A 16,049-nucleotide genomic window follows, 5' to 3' on the forward strand; every position below is an offset into this window, starting at 1 on the left:
GCATCCGCGGGAAAATCAGACTTATGCGCCGGTGGGCGGGGGGGGGGGGGGGGGGGGGAGGACACTATAGGGCGCTCCGGTCACATAGAGGCCACAAGACGCTGAAGGCTCCACTGGCCAAAGCAGCACCCTGAGGGTGTGACACGCCAGTGCCTTCTTTCGCTCCTAGCGCCCCCAGCGGTACCCAGAGCTACCGCATCGGTCTCGTGATGGACCTGGTCACGCCCCGGCACGCCCCCGCCTGTGCCCATTGGCCAAGTCGGGCTCTGGAGGCGGGGCATTTACCCGGCCTCAGCCTGGCCGGGGAACCCCGGGAGGCTGAGGCGGTGGCGGCGGCGGCGAGTGCAGAGCTATGGTTGGTGACGCGCGGCCTTCAAGGGTTCGCGCTGGCGGCTGCCGGGGCGGGGTAGGATCCCGGACGAGCTCCCGCGCGCTGCGGCCACCGCTCCCGCCTCTCTCTTTCCTCTTTGTGTTGTTCCTAGCGGCGCCCTGCGCTTGGGCGGCGGGATACAAGGTGAGCGCGGCCCGCTAGCGGAAATGTACAAGAGCCGTAGTGAAGCCTCCAGTAGGGTCCGGAGGTGTGGGTGGATCTGTTTTGTGGGTGCCCAGTGAATGGTTGCTAATATGACTGTGATCTGGTTCATGCTTTGCGTTACCGAGAAGACTGGCTGTGTTAGTCTGAGAATGGGGCTGTCTGTGTCTGTCTCTTGCTTCTGCGGGTTGGCTGACCTGGATTTTGCAAGCATTTACATGAGCAGGCTGTAAGTGTGGTGGGGACTGGTTGAGAGTTGGGAGTCAGCTGCCTGAAGTTCTAACCTGGCTTCTTCACTTGCTGGCAGTGTGACCTTGGCCAAGTCACTTCACCTCTCTGATCCTCCGTGTTCTCATCTGAAAACTGGAGATAATGTTGCCCTCAGGTCCCAGGGTGGCTGCCTGGTATTAGCAAACACTTAATAGACATTAGCTACTACTAGTATTTCCCCAGGGCATGAACGAGAGGTGCTCTGAGAAGTTCTATTAATTGGGAAGTACTTCTATGACACAACTATGTGTATCCTTCTTGGGGGAGCCCATCCCCACCTAAGTCACTTGCTTCTAGATCAAGACTTACCATATATCCTCCCAACTCCCCACTGCAGCCTGCCTCTTAACCTTGGGGTTACTGACAGAGTGAGTGTGTGTTTGGGGTCCCTGTGCAGACATGCCCGAAGGTGAAGCCAGACATGCTGAATGTACACCTGGTGCCTCACACACATGATGATGTGGGCTGGCTCAAGACGGTGGACCAGTACTTCTATGGCAGTGAGTAGAGGAGGGTGGGGAGTGACCCCTGGGACTCCCGTGGTCCCTCAGAGCCCCTCAAGTTCCTTTTCAGGCCTGGACAGTCAGGGTGGGGGCAACACCCAGCTTGGGCTTCTGTGTCTACGAATGTTTCCCTTGGCTTGCTGGTTCCTGATTGCCTGACCCCTGTGCCCACAGTCTACAATGACATCCAGCCGGCGGGCGTACAGTACATCCTGGACTCTGTCATCTCTTCCTTGCTGGCGGATCCTACCCGCCGCTTCATCTATGTGGAAATCGCCTTCTTCTCCCGTTGGTGGCACCAGCAGACAAATGAAACACAGAAAGTCGTGCGGGACCTGGTGCGCCAGGGTGAGCCTCCCCTCAGGAAGTGAAAAGAGGAAGCCCAGCCCAGCTTCTGTCTCGAGCACCCTGGCTTCTGAGATTTTATCATGCCATGTGCAGCCTCTGTGTGGCTGCACCTGCCTGGAATTTCCCTTTTTTGGAGAACTCCTAAACATCCTGTAAGGCCTCACCTCCAGTGAATCCTCTAGAAAGCCTGCTGTGCAAAGGGGCCTTCTGTTCCATAGCTCTCTCACACTGGCCTGAGAGTGACCCCTGACCCCTCTTCTCCTCTCAGGCCCCGTCGTTTAGGCAGGTCTTCTCGTCCCTGGCATCAGCAACCCTGGCCCCACTCCTGGCCCTGACAACTGACTCGAACTTTGCCCCTCCCGGCACAGGACGCCTAGAGTTTGCCAACGGTGGCTGGGTGATGAACGATGAGGCGGCCACCCACTATGGAGCGATCATCGACCAGATGACACTTGGGCTGCGCTTCCTGGAGGAGACGTTCGGCAGCGACGGGCGCCCCCGTGTGGCCTGGCACATCGACCCATTCGGCCACTCTCGGGAGCAAGCCTCACTGTTCGCGCAGGTTTTCAGATCTCTTGGGCCCGCCCCTTCATTCTTTCTGACTCCTCCTCCGTCATCCAAGCCCCGCCCTTTTCTGCAAGCTCACCCGAGCCTGGCCCTACCCCTGGCCCTCTCGCCGCTTAAGACCCTGCCTCTTGGGTGACCTGTGAATCCCATTCTTTTTTTGCTCTGGCCTTGGCTCTGCTCTGTCCTAGCCTAGGTTGACCCTCATCACCTACCCCCATAAACCCCGGCCTCCCTTGTCCAGCTGATTCTTCCCGCTCCCCTGATTCCACCCAGTTTGCTCTGATCCTGGCTCTTGGCAAAGCTGGGTGGCTGGGGAGGGCCTGAGGTTTTTCAGCAGGCTTCATTACCTGTGCCATGACCATGCCCCTTCCCTTGCTAGTCTGCGGAAAGGGGAAGGCCTCCTAGAGCTGGGGAACGTGGAGGTGGGTTGTAGCGTTGGACTTGCTCCCTCCCAGCGCTCCCGCGGGGCTTCTGACTTTCCCCAACCTTTGAAATGAACCGGAGGGCCTCCCTGGTCTTTGATTTGGTTTTTCTCCCTGTGCTTGAGAGGTTGGTGGTTGGTGATAAGACTGGTCCCTTATTCATCCTGCCCTCTCTTGTTCTCCCATCCCGCTCTTCACCCTGCCCCATCTCCAGATGGGTTTTGACGGCTTCTTCTTTGGACGCCTGGATTATCAAGACAAGAGGGTGCGGAAAGAGGCACTGCAGATGGAGCAGGTGTGGCGGGCCAGCGCCAGCCTGAAGCCTCCCACCGCCGACCTCTTCACCAGTAAGGCGGCAGAGTAGAAAGAGGGCTGCCCCCGTGCTCAGAAGGGCCCAGGGCTTGGTTTATAGTCTGCTATCATTGTCTTGAAGTTCTTAGTAGTTTATGAACCTGGGCCCACCATTTGCAGTTTGCACTGGGCCCGGCAAATTCTGAAATCCATCCCCGGTGAGGCCTGGCAGGTCTAGGGGCCATGACCACCCCCTGAGCCTCATGTGGTTCGCAGGTGTGCTCCCCAACATGTACAACCCGCCAGAAGGTCTGTGCTGGGACATGCTGTGTGCCGACAAGCCCTTTGTAGAGGACATGCGCAGCCCGGAGTACAACGCGAAGGAGCTGGTCGATTACTTTCTGAAGTTGGCCGCTGACCAGGTAACCGGGTGTTCAGAACCTATGCCTCTAGTGCACACGCACCGGGCCCTTCCGTCGGCCCAGACAATCCCTCACCTTCGTTGGGGGAAGGTAAAATTCCATTCACCATCACCATACCCTGCCCCTGGATTTGTGTGCATTTCTGATTAGAAAGGTGGACCCCTTCACCAGAGCACATCCCCACCGTGTTTGCTAGACAGCATAGCACAGAACCTCAGTACCCACATCTGGGTGGTAGGCCCAAGAGAATTCCTCAACCACTGTGGCTCTCTTTCTGTGTGTTCCTCCGCTCCCATGTGACACACTTCCCCACCCCTACCCCCATGCCTCTGTGCACTCACATTCTTTTTCTTTTTTAAAAAATAATTTTATTCATTTATTTTTGGCTGTACTGGGTCTTCGTTGCTGTGTGGGCGTTTTTCTAGTTTCAGTAAGTGGGGGCTACTGTCTGTGATACTTGGGTTTCTCATTACGGTGGCTTCTCTTGTTGTGGAGCATGGGCTCTAAGGCTCTTGGGCTTCAGTAGTTGCAGCTCCCAGGCTCTAGAGAACAGGCTCAATAGTTGCGGAGCACGGGCTTAGTTGCTGTGAGGCATGTGGGGTCTTCCCAGATCAGGGATCGAACCCATGTCTCCTGCATTGGCAGGCAGAGTCTTTACCACTGAGCCACCAGGGAAGCCCTGTGCACTCACATTCTTGACCACATATATACCAAGACGCAGCTGTCCACAGGGGTGGCCCAGGACACCCTGGCCTGAGGATACCCCCATCTTGCCTGCAGGGTAAGCTCTACCGCAGCAAACACACGGTGATGACCATGGGCTCAGACTTCCAGTATGAGAACGCCAACTCGTGGTTTAAAAATCTTGACAAGCTTATCCAGTTGGTCAATGCCCAGGTGAGTGTGCCTGCCCCGTGTATTTGTATCCCAGGGCCTTGGGTCACATACATTATCTATAGGTGCTATGTTAGTTTTCTATAATAAGCTACCACAAACCTAGTGGCTTAAAACAACAGCAATCATATTATCTTACAATTCTGTAGGTCACACGTCTGACTTGGGTCTCACTGGGCTAAAATCAAGATGTCAGCAGAACTGTGTTCTTCTGGAAGCTCTAGGGGAAAGTGTCCTTGCCTCATCCAGCTTCTAGAGGCCATCCACATTCCTTGGTTCATGGCATCCTCCTCTGTCTTCAAAGCCAGCAACATAGCAGCTGTCTGACCCTGCCTCTGTTATCATTATCTCTTTTTTTCTCACTCTCACTTCTTTATCCTCCCTCTCCCACTTTAAGATAACTTTGTGATTACATTGGGCCCACTGGATAATTCAGGATAATGTTTTAAAGTCAGCTGATTAACAGCCTTAATTCTGCAGTTTTAATTCCCTTTTACCATGTAACCTAACAGTCACAGGTTCTGGGGAGCAAGACATGGACATCTTTGAGTGACCATTATTCTGCCTACCAAGGAGGTGTTGTCGTGGCCCCTGTAAATGGCCTGTGGCAGTGTGGGCAGGCAGTCCCTCTCCCATTAGCACAGAACCTCATCTCCCCTCTCCCATCACTTCCATCCCCAGTATTGTCTACTGGCACCATCTTTAATGTCCTCACTTTTCACCACCCGCTGCACTGCTGTTTCATCAAAACCAGTTCTCAGCTATGTCACCAAAGGCCTTCCAGATGACATTTCCCAGTCCTCCCCAAGCCCCTGGTCCCTGAGGAGCTTTCAACATCTTGACCACTTCCTCCTGCAAATACCTATGTTCCCGGGCTCCCAGGAGTTCATACTGTCATACTTGGTTTTTCTCCTGCTTACTCGCTCACACACTTTCTTTCACTGGAGATGAAGTTCCTTTGTTCAAAGCCTGGCTTTGCCACTTACTGACTCTGTGACCTTGAGGAATGTTTTTCAGCACTCAGTGCCTCAATTTTCTTATCTAGGAAATGGGCACAGTGGTGGGTCCCACCTGATAGGGCTATTTTCTTTTTTAAAATTTTTATTGGAGTAGAGTTGATTTACAGTGTTGTGTTAATTTCAGGTGTACAGCAAAGTTAATCAGTTTTACATATACATATATCCACATTTTAAAATTTTTTTGTTTTTGAGGCAAGGAATACAACTTTATTCAGAAAGCCGTCTGACTGAGAAGATGGCAGACTAATGTCTCAAAGCAACCTTCTTGTTGCAGTCTGGATGCCAGGTTAGAGTCAGAGAGAGAAGCAGTAAGGAACTAAAGTCAAAGGCAGAATAGAGAGGGAGTAACAGTATATCCACTCTGTTTTAGATTCTTTTCCCATATGGGTCACTACAGAGTATTGAGTAGAGTTCCCTGTGCTATACAGTAGGTCCTTATTAGCTATCTATTTTACTTATAGTAGTTATGATAAGGCTATTGATGAAAGTTTAATGAGCTTGCGTAGACCAGTAGAACAGTGCCAGGTAAGTAATAAGTGTTAGGATTGTTTATTTTTATTACTTGGGGCCGAAAAACTTTTGTTTCTTCTTTAAGACACTAGTTGCAAAGTCTTTTTCTCCAGGAAGGCTTTACTAGGCCCTAGCTGGAGAGCTTGCTTTTTCCTCTGGGCTCACAGGAGTGCCCACAAATATCTGTGATGTTACATCTAGACTGAATGTAGTCAACTGACCAGTCTTTCTCCGCTGCACTTGGCTATGAATTCCATGAGAGCAGGGCTGGCCACTGGTTATAGATTGTGTCCACAATCTTGAGCATATTAAGGAATTGTTTGTTGAGTGAACATTGTGTGTAAATGTGTACATGAGTGTTTGTTCAGCGATGTATTAATAGAAATGTGTTTGCATATAAAGTCATGAAGTCCTATGCATTTCCATCATTCACTCAAATGTTTATTTTTTAAGTTGAAGTATAGTTGATTTACAGGGCTTCCCAGGTGGCAGGCTAGTGGTAAAGAAGCCACCTGCCAATGCAGGAGATGTAAGAGACACGAGTTCTGTGCCTGGGTTGGGAAGATCCCTTGGAGGAGGGCATGGCAACCCACTCTAGTATTCTTGCTTGGAGAATCCCATGGACAGAGGAGTCTGGTGGGCTACAGTCCATGGGATCAGAAAGAGCTGGACATGACTGAAGTGACTTAGCAAGCACATAGCTGATTTACAGTATTAATATTGTGTTAGCTTCAACTATACAGCAAAATGATTCAGTTATATCTATATATTGTTTCAGATTATTTTCTATTATAGGTTATTATAAGACACTACATACAGTAAATCCTTGTTGCTATCTGTTGTATGTATAGTTTGTGTCTGTTAATCCCATACTCCTAATTTATCCCTTCCCCCCTTCGTTTCCTGTTAGGTAAACATAAATTTGTTTTCTATACCTGTGAGGCTGTTTTCTATTTAGATTCCCTTGTATTATTTTTTAGAGTCCACATATAAGTGATATCATATGGTATCTGTCTTTCTCTGACTTACCTCACTAAGTATAATGTTCTCTAGGTCATTCAAGTGTTTACTGAGCACCTACTGGGTACAAGGCACTAGGGACACAACTTGAGCAGAACAAACATCCTTTAACTCACGGAGGTCACCTTGTTCCTCTACCTCCCTCACTTGAAAGTGAGCCTTCATTCATTGTAACAGTTGTGTCATTTGACAATAACCTTACAGTGCTGAGAAATTATTATTCCTGCCCTAGAATGTCATATTTCATTTCTCCCTGCAAGTTTTAAGTAATAAAATTGGAATTATTGAAAGTTTAGTAAAATCTCAGGTTTATTCTTGCATCCCTGAATTTCTCTCCAGGCCAGGCTGGTAATATTTAGCTTCGGCCAACCTTCATTTTCACTTAGCTGTTGGTTTGTACTCAAACTGTGTATTTAAAAAAAGAAACTTTGAACCAACCGGGTGCATGAATGTGTGTCTGTGTTTGTGTGCACGTGCACACCTGTGGGCCCGCCCGGGAAGGGCTCCCGAGGGTTCACACAGGCACACCTCCCCTCAGCAACAGGCCAACGGGAGCCGCGTCAATGTTCTCTACTCCACTCCGGCCTGTTACCTCTGGGAGCTGAACAAGGCCAACCTCAGCTGGTATTTGCGGGGACTGGGGAGCCTCGGGGGGTTGGCATGCCCTGTGGGTGGTGGCCCTGCCCTCAATGTCTCTGCCACTGCAGGTCAGTGAAAAAGGATGACTTCTTCCCCTACGCTGATGGCCCCCACATGTTCTGGACCGGTTACTTTTCCAGCCGGCCTGCCCTCAAACGCTACGAGCGCCTCAGCTACAATTTCCTGCAGGTAGGGGGACGCCAGGCTCCAGTGGCTGGCCCAGGGGTCCTGACAGGCCTGGTGCCCCAACATACCACCTGCTCCACAGGTGTGCAACCAGCTGGAGGCGCTGGCGGGTCCGGCAGCCAACGTGGGACCCTATGGCTCCGGGGACAGTGCACCCCTCAGTAGGTGTCCGGCGGGCGAGGAGACAGCGGGGTGGGACTGAAGCTGGACTCCAGACTTCTGCTGACCCTTACTTAAAGCCTTTAAGAACCCAGCCTGCCCGCGCAAGACTTTTCGCGTGTCCTTGGGGTCTGGGCCGAGAGTCCTGCGGAGACCTCACTCAGGCTTACCGTCTGCCTACAGATGAGGCGATGGCGGTGCTCCAGCACCACGATGCAGTCAGTGGTACCTCCCGGCAGCACGTGGCTGACGACTACGCCCGCCAGCTTTCGGAAGGCTGGAGGCCTTGCGAGGTACGGGGGTGGAGCCTGGGGAAGGCGGAGACAGGAAGGGACTGGGCCTGGAAACGGGGGCCGGACCTAGGAAGGGGCGCGGTCGAAAAGCAACAAAGTGGCCGCCAGAACGGCTCGTGGGGCGGGGCTTGTGGAAGGAGGGACGGAGAGAGGCAGGGGCGGGGCTGAGGGCGGGATCGCGAGGAGACAGGCAGGGGCGTACGGAGTGGACCTTTTGCTTTACGCGCCTCCCCAGATTCTCATGAGCAATGCGCTGGCGCATCTCAGCGGCTCCAAGGAGGACTTCGCCTTTTGTCGCAAGCTCAACATCAGCATTTGTCCGCTCACCCAGACAGCAGAGAGAGTGAGCCGCCCTGGAGCGGGAGAGGCGGGGCCGGGGGCAGGTCCCGTGGGTGGTGGGTGGAACGAGAACCGGAGAAACCTCTGGGCCAGGTGGAAAGGAGGCGCGGCTGATGGGCTCAGCTGGTTACTGAACACTCTGGGGCAAGATATTTGAGGGCTCAGTGAAGCTGGGGCAGGACGGGGACCAATGCACCACGTGGAGGTTTGACTCACCCAGGGATCTTGCTGCACACGTGGGTGGGGGTTTGCAGAAGGCCTGTTGTGACCATATCTGCTCTGACCGTCCCACCCCAGTTCCAGGTGATCGTTTATAACCCCCTGGGGCGGAAAGTGGACAGGATGGTGCGGCTGCCTGTCAGCAAACACGTTTACCTCGTGAGGGACCCCGGTGGCAAAACTGTGCCCAGCGATGTGAGCTCATTTCCACAAATATTCCTCCCTGTATAGCACACTTGATGAATACCTACCCCCTTGGAAACCTCCCGCCATGGGCATTTCTCCTTTATCCCCATGGACATTTCCCTTAAGATTATCTCCCTCCACGGATGTCTTCTCCCATGGACCCCTCCCTGTCTTGGATATCTCCTCCTCCATGAATATCATCTGCCCATTACTGTCTCTTCCTCTAAATACTTTTCCCCTCTGCTCCTTTAAATCATACCCCCTTGGGAACATTCCCACCCCTCGCCTATGAATATCTCCCCCTTGTTGATATCTCCCTGTGAAAAAATTTCCTGTTTATGAATATTCTCCTCATCCTGAAGACCTCTTCCTCCTAAACCACTTCCTCCCCCCAGAATCTGTTTTTCTCTCCCTCCCCTGTCTCAAGAGTCTCTTCCCACACTTACTCCCTCACTTCTCCCACCTCCTACAGTAGGTCCACCCTCCTAGTAGATTTCCCACCTTCTGAATCTTGGAATCTTTTTCTCCTTTTTTGGCCATGCAGCTGGCAAGATCTTAGTTCCCCCACCAGGGATCAAACTCGTGTCCCCTGCAGTGGATATGTAGTCTAACCACTGGACTGCCAGGGAATTCCCTCTTTGCAGTCTTTAACTCAGCATTTCTGAGAAATGCCCCCTGCCCAACACCTAAATTTCCTTTCCCCATTTGGCAGGTGGCTACTCCTTGCCCTCCTCAAGTTTGACCCCTTTCTGTTTGTGTGGTGTGGCTTCGTGCGTGTCCTCCCAGCTTCTTGACTTGGTTTCCTTCCTCCCTTACCTGAGGTGGTGACGATTCCCAGCTCAGACAGTCAGGAGCTGCTTTTCTCAGCCTTAGTGCCTGCCCTGGGCTTCAGCATCTACTCGGTATCCCGGATGCCTAACCAAAGCCCCCAGAAATCCTGGTCCCGTGTCTTGGTCATCCAGAATGAGGTGAGACCCTATTCAGACCCCCTCATTTCTGGGTGACAGTTTTGAGATGTGGCAGTAAGCCACATGGACTGTGGGTCAGTGGGTCTGAGGTTTATGGTCTAGTGTCATCAGTCCTCCACTGTATGTTCTCAGTGACCTCTCTTGGGGCTCTTATGAGGACCCTTGGGTGACACTTGATAGAAATGTCAGAGCTGATGGAGGTAGGGGTTTGCAAATTCAGTGAGGCATGTCAGAGATATGGAGGAGGTAGCCGTGTGGCCTTTTGGGGTAAGAGAGATCCAGGCAGGCAGGGAGTACCCTCACGTGGAAGGGTGTTGGGTGTTCAGAGAACACTCATTGTGACTGAAGCCAGGTGTTGGGGGTGGGGGGAGGTGACAAGTCAGATCGTGTGGGCCTTAAGGGCCAGCAGAGGGGAGGACTCTTTTACTGTGAAGGTATCACAGGAGAAACGGTTGCATTAAGGCTGTTGTGGGTCCTAGCATTAGCCTTTGTGGGTTCCTCCTTCCATAGAAAAATGCTAAAAACTATATTTCATGATAGTATGGATATTAATATGGATCGTAACCATGCAGACTTCGACCTGATGTATTCATTATTACTTCATTCAAGTTTTCTTCTGATCCTAAAAGAAATTGAGATTTATGCATTTCCATGGGCCCTAAAAATCTTGGGTCCTGGCCTTGTGGTTCCTCTTTCAGTTGTACAAGCAGCCTGGGTCCCAAGCAGTTGGGCTGTGATCTCACTTCTGCTCTTACAGGTGCCTTTTGGCAGCTGTGGGGGAAAAAGACTGGGGAATGAGCATGGAAGGCAGGAGATGGGGAAGGAAAGGCCATGGAGGTGGGGAGAAGTGGTCAGATTGAGGATAAGGTAGAAAATGGAGCTGTCAGAATTTGCTAAGAATGATGCAGAATAAGAGAGAGAGAGGAGGGAAGGGTGGGTGGATCTTATTTTCCCCACCAGGGATTGAACACTGTCCCTCTGCCGTGCAAGCTGGGAGTCCAAATCACCCGTCTGCCAGGGAATTCCCACTTTGCAGTCTTTAATTCAGCATTTGAGACACTCAATCCTTCCTGCCCAACATCAGTGTTTGCTCCTGAGCCCTGGGAAGAGCCATTGGCTGAAGTGATGGTCATTAATGTCTGTCCACCCTTTTCTGCCCAGTACCTCCGGGCTAGGTTTGACCCTAACACAGGGCTCTTGATGGAGTTGGAGAACCTGGAGCAGAATCTCGTGCTGCCTGTTCGCCAAGCCTTCTACTGGTGAGGGAGGACCACCCGGTCAGGGAGGGGGTGTGAGCAGAGCTGAGGTCCCTTCTCTGACTCTCGCCTGCCCTGGCCCCAGGTACAATGCCAGTACAGGTAACAACCTAAGCTCCCAGGCCTCTGGTGCCTACATCTTCAGACCCAACCAGAAGAACCCACTGTTCGTGAGCCACTGGGCTAAGACCCATGTTGTGAAGGTCAGGGGGTCAAGAGTGGGTACTTGGGGATAGGGTGTGTGGGGTGGGGTGCATGTGGGGACTGATGTGCCTTGTGAGGGGTGGTGGGGAGGATTTACATCTGCAGTAGATAAGAAGGCTAAGACCAGAGGGGAATACTTGAGGATTTTCACACAGGGTTGATAGTCATGGCTGGTTGTATGACAGTTACGCCATGGAGGCCCATAGAAAAGGCATTTCACATCTGTCGTGGGGATCAAGATTGTATTTAGCTTTTGAAATTGGTGGTAGGCTGTTCCCATTTGGCCCATGAATGCGGAGAGTCAGGTGTAACTGCCTGAAAATTTCATCAGGGATCTGTGATAGGAAGGGCTTTTATCTAGGGTGAATTGAGCATTCACACTTGGATAGGGTTTGGGTGATTCTCACTTAGAATGGATATCTGAGGGTGCATCTAGTTGGAATCAGGGGCTCATGCTTGCAGGTTTCCTGAGGCCTCTCACTGATGTTTCCTCTTAGGGAGGGAGCGGGGCAGGTAATGGCAAGTCTCACATGAGTGAATACCTGCATACCTGGGTCACTGTGTTAGGATACAGTTTTGCCTGTTGTAACAGAGTTACTCAAATAACCATGCCTAAAACAAGATGGAAGTTTCTTTTCATCTATTAGAAAGTCTAGGCAGGTGGGGTGATCCAATAGTCATCTAGGTCCCTTCTATCTTATTTTTTATTATTTTGGCTGAGCTGTACATGGCATGTGGGATATTATTGGGATATTAGTTCCCCAACCAGAGGTTGAAGCTGTGCTGCCCCCTGCAGTAGACATGCAGAGTCTTAACCTCTGAACTGCCAGCAAAGTCCTCCTTTTTAACTTATTGCTCTGCCTTCTGTACATTCACCTTCCACTTCATGGCCCAAGATGGCTGCTCAAGCTCCAGCCATCACATTTACATTTGAACCAGTGGAAGAGAGGAAGGGGCAAGGAACTTTGTTCATAACACTTTGATCACTTTCCAGTAGGCAAACATGGTCACATAGCTACAGCAAGCCTCAGGGAAGACTGAAAAATACAGTCTATTCCAGGAAGCCATGTGCAAAGCTAGAATCCTATTCTAAGGAGGGGAGATAGGGTAATGGTGGGGCTTCCCAGGTGGCACTAGTGGTAAAGAACCCGCCTGCCAATGCAGGAAATACAAGACATGTGGGTTCAATCCCTGGGTTGGGAAGATCTCCTGGAGGAGGGCATGGCTACCCACTCCAGTATTCTTGCCTAGAGAATCCCATGGACAGAGGCGCCTAGTGGGCTATAGTCCAAAGGGTTGCAAAGAGTTTATACACAACTGAAACGACTTAGCACACGTGCATGGGCAGCAAGAATGTATGCCAAACTCAAAAAAACTGACATGGCAATGACTGAGGTGTAAAGTGTGGGCATCATACCTAGGCAGGTAAGGAAGGTGGGTCGGGCTCCAAAGCTATTAGTGGGGTTGACCCTGACGTAGGCCTTTGTGATTTTCACAGCTGGGGTGGGCATTTGCAGGGCTCGCTTTTGCTCAGGTGCACGCTTACACCTGCCCCTACTCCCATGTGCCCACAGGCATCCTTGGTGCAGGAAGTACACCAGAACTTCTCAGCCTGGTGTTCCCAGGTGGTTCGCCTGTATCCCAGACAGCGGCACCTGGAGCTGGAGTGGACAGTGGGGCCAATACCTGTGGGGTGAGCAGGGCTGGGGGCTGGGGAAAGGGCAAAGTGAGGTTAAAGTGAAGCTCACCACCTTGCCATCTCATCGGGTATAGAGACGGCTGGGGGAAGGAGGTCATCAGTCGCTTTGACACTCCACTGGCGACAGGCGGACTCTTCTACACTGACAGCAATGGCCGGGAGATCCTGGAGAGGAGGTGGAGAGACTGGGGCACTGAGGGGTGGTCTGTGGTGTGCTGGGGCCCAGGGCAGTGAGGGGGCATCTGCTGATCCTAATGACTGTGGGAGGGAGAGGATGGAGGAGGAGTAGGTGAGTGGGGGGAGGGGAGCCAGACTCCAGGCCTGATCAAATCCCACCCCACCCCAGGCGGGATTATAGACCTACCTGGAAGCTGAACCAGACGGAACCCGTGGCTGGAAATTACTATCCAGTCAACAGCCGCATTTACATCACGGTACCCATCCCCCATCCTGCTCCCCACCTCTTCCTGACACCCCTTTACAGAGTGGAGTTCACCTGTTCTTGACATCTCCCAACTGTCCTCAGCAGTCTCCACTGTCCCTGTGGGGCCTGCCTGGGAGCTGGGGCTGGCCAGCAGTGCAGCCCCTCACTCCCCCTTTACCCCCCAGGATGGGAACATGCAGCTGACTGTGCTGACTGACCGATCCCAGGGGGGCAGTAGCCTGAGAGATGGTTCCTTGGAACTCATGGTTAGTGGCCTGAGCCCCCATCTAAGTCAGGGTCCTTCCACCAGTTCCCTTCCTGCCCTCTACAGGACCTCAAAGCCAGTTTCTTTTGCTAGGTGCACCCCCTCTGTTTATGGTCCCCGCTAAGCTGAGCCCTCCATTCCTCTGTGATACATTCACTCCGCGCTTTTATCCAATCCCTACCCAAGCCTCCCCTCCAGGCCCTGATTTACCCTTTGCACGCCCCCATTAGGTCCTTACCACCCTCTGCCCTAGCCCGTTGTTAGGTCGGATCCCCACGTTTACTGGGGATCTCCTACGTCCCCTTCGTCCTCATCCCTTCCCCCAATATTCTTTTTTTTTCCCCTTGAAATCCCCACATACTTTCACCCAACTTCCGGCCCCGAAATTGGCCAGAGGAACTCTCACGTTCTCCTGGCCGCTCTCCCCGCAGGTGCACCGAAGGCTGCTGAGAGACGATGCCCGCGGAGTTGGGGAGCCGCTGACCAAGGAGGGGTCGGGGCTCTGGGTGCGAGGACGTCACCTCGTGCTGTTGGATAAGACGGGGATTGCGGCCGCCAGGCACCGGTTACAGGCGGAGATGGAGGTCCTGGCCCCGCAGGTGGTGCTGGCGCGAGGTGGCGGCGCGCGGTATCGCCTCGAGGTAGCCCCACGCACGCAGGTGAGGAGCCGCGGGGCCGGCAGAAAGTGGACCCTAAGGAAGCCTGCGGAGGGAGGGGCGGGGTTGAGGGCGGGTTTTCCTAGGTTTAACTGAGACCCACCTCGCCTGTTCCTACGTATCCTGGGGAGGACGTAAGAGAACGTTCGCTTAGCTGAGCGCGGTCACCCCAGCAGTCTCGGCCCAACCCTCTCGCCCACTCACCTTCTCCACAACGTCTCTCTCCCGGCTTCATCCCAGTCCTAACTCTGTTTGTCTGGGAAGGGAACCGTTCTGCTGCTAACCTGGCACCGTTCGGTCCCCTCATTGGCTCAGTCTTCCCTGGCTGAGCCCCGCCTCCTGAGCGCGGCCAAGGCCCGCCCCTCCGCGCTGAATCTCCGCCTTCTGAAGCTTCTCAGCCCCGCCCCTCCCGGCTCAGCCCCGCCCCGCGCTTTCCCTCAGTTCTCAGGGCTCCGCCGCGAGCTGCCACCTTCCGTACATCTGCTCACATTGGCCCGCTGGGGCCCGGAGACGCTGCTGCTGCGCTTGGAGCACCAGTTCGCCGTAGGGGAGGACTCGGGCCGCAACATGAGCTCCCCGGTGACCCTGGACTTGACGGTGAGGACAGAGGTGGAAGGAGACTGGAGAGAGGAGGGAGGGGAAACCCCGCTTTGTCCCAACTCATCCGGGCCCCTTCACTGCCCGCAGAACTTGTTCTCCGCCTTCACCATCACCCACCTGCGGGAGACCACGCTGGCGGCCAACCAGCTCCTGGCCTACGCCTCCAGGCTCCAGTGGACAACGGACACGGGTAGGAGCCTGCCCGGAGCGGCGGGCAGTGTGGGAGGTGCGGGAATGTTGACCAGGTCCAGGTATAGAGCTTGGAGGGTCTGAGTCTGTCGGTGTTCAGATTTAGGTTAGGGGTTTAAGGGAGTGATGTGGCTTGACGGTCCTTGGGAGTGGGACTTGTGAGTGTGAGGACAATGGCCAGACCTTGGGGAGAGATTTGAACATCTGGGGGTGGTATCTAGGCTCTGGGAAACAGTTGAAGGGTCTGGGAGTGAGGGCCTGGGGAAAGATTTACGGAGGTATGCCTGTGTTCAGGGGAGGGCGCACAGAGGATGTTCAGGTGGAGGAAGTCTGCATTCCTCACTTCTCCCCTCCACCTCCCCAGGCCCCACACCCCATCCTTCTCCTTCCCGTCTGGTCTCCGCCACCATCACGCTACATCCCATGGAAATTCGTACCTTCTTGGCTTCGGTCCGATGGGAGGAGGACGGCTAGACCCACTGGATACAAGATTCCCCGCTCCGAGCCTGAGTTCTCTCTCCTCCGGGGGCGGGGCCAACTCTCCCCCTCCTCTTGTTGCCGTTGCTACCACCAATGAAAGCCTTTAAAATGTCACTACCAAGACTCAAGCCAAGGTGTAACTGAGTGTGGGTTTCCTTTTTTTTTTTTTAGCGAAATGGAAGTTATGACCCAGAAAGGTCAACAAGGGCTTCCCAGGTGGCACAGTGGTAAGAATCTGTCTGCCAATGCAGGAGACATGGGTTCGATCCTGGGTCGGGAAGATCCCTGGAGTAGGAAATGGCAACCTGCTCTAGTAGTCTTGTCTGGAAGATTCCATGGACAGAGGATCCTGGCTGGGTACAGTCCATGGGGTCGCAAAGAGTTGGACATGACCAAGTGACTGAACACAAAAACACAAGGTCAGCAAATCCCAGATGACCCTTGACCCGAGTCCTTTCAGGAAGGCCACTTGCTGGCCTGAGTCCTCAG

General features: G+C 53.2%; 1 protein-coding gene across 1 annotated transcript; it reads left to right on the top strand.

The window, feature by feature from the left end:
- The first annotated feature begins 287 nt into the window (after positions 1-287).
- MAN2B1 (mannosidase alpha class 2B member 1) lies at positions 288-15,688 on the top strand. Its single transcript, XM_043911356.1, has 24 exons — positions 288-514; positions 1,200-1,302; positions 1,480-1,653; positions 2,022-2,215; positions 2,857-2,989; positions 3,210-3,355; positions 4,136-4,252; positions 7,337-7,422; positions 7,506-7,626; positions 7,706-7,784; positions 7,966-8,075; positions 8,311-8,418; positions 8,712-8,828; positions 9,641-9,787; positions 10,949-11,046; positions 11,129-11,246; positions 12,822-12,940; positions 13,021-13,122; positions 13,293-13,380; positions 13,556-13,636; positions 14,067-14,294; positions 14,733-14,888; positions 14,979-15,081; positions 15,445-15,688. The coding sequence occupies exons 1-24, from the start codon at positions 353-355 to the stop codon at positions 15,552-15,554; spliced, it is 3,000 nt and encodes a 999-aa protein (XP_043767291.1). The 5' UTR covers positions 288-352; the 3' UTR covers positions 15,555-15,688.
- Positions 15,689-16,049: the final 361 nt, after the last annotated feature.

This window comes from Cervus elaphus, chromosome 9, assembly GCF_910594005.1.
Source record: "Cervus elaphus chromosome 9, mCerEla1.1, whole genome shotgun sequence".
Lineage (NCBI taxonomy): Eukaryota > Metazoa > Chordata > Mammalia > Artiodactyla > Cervidae > Cervus > Cervus elaphus.

Bases quoted from the DNA above. Each gene is read 5' to 3' on its own strand.
- MAN2B1 (XM_043911356.1), top strand. From the start codon at position 353: ATGGTTGGTGACGCGCGGCCTTCAAGGGTTCGCGCTGGCGGCTGCCGG. The intron at 7,785-7,965 runs GTAGGTGTCCGG...GTCTGCCTACAG, and splicing joins CGGGGACAGTGCACCCCTCA to ATGAGGCGATGGCGGTGCTC. The intron at 14,295-14,732 runs GTGAGGAGCCGC...GCTTTCCCTCAG, and splicing joins AGGTAGCCCCACGCACGCAG to TTCTCAGGGCTCCGCCGCGA.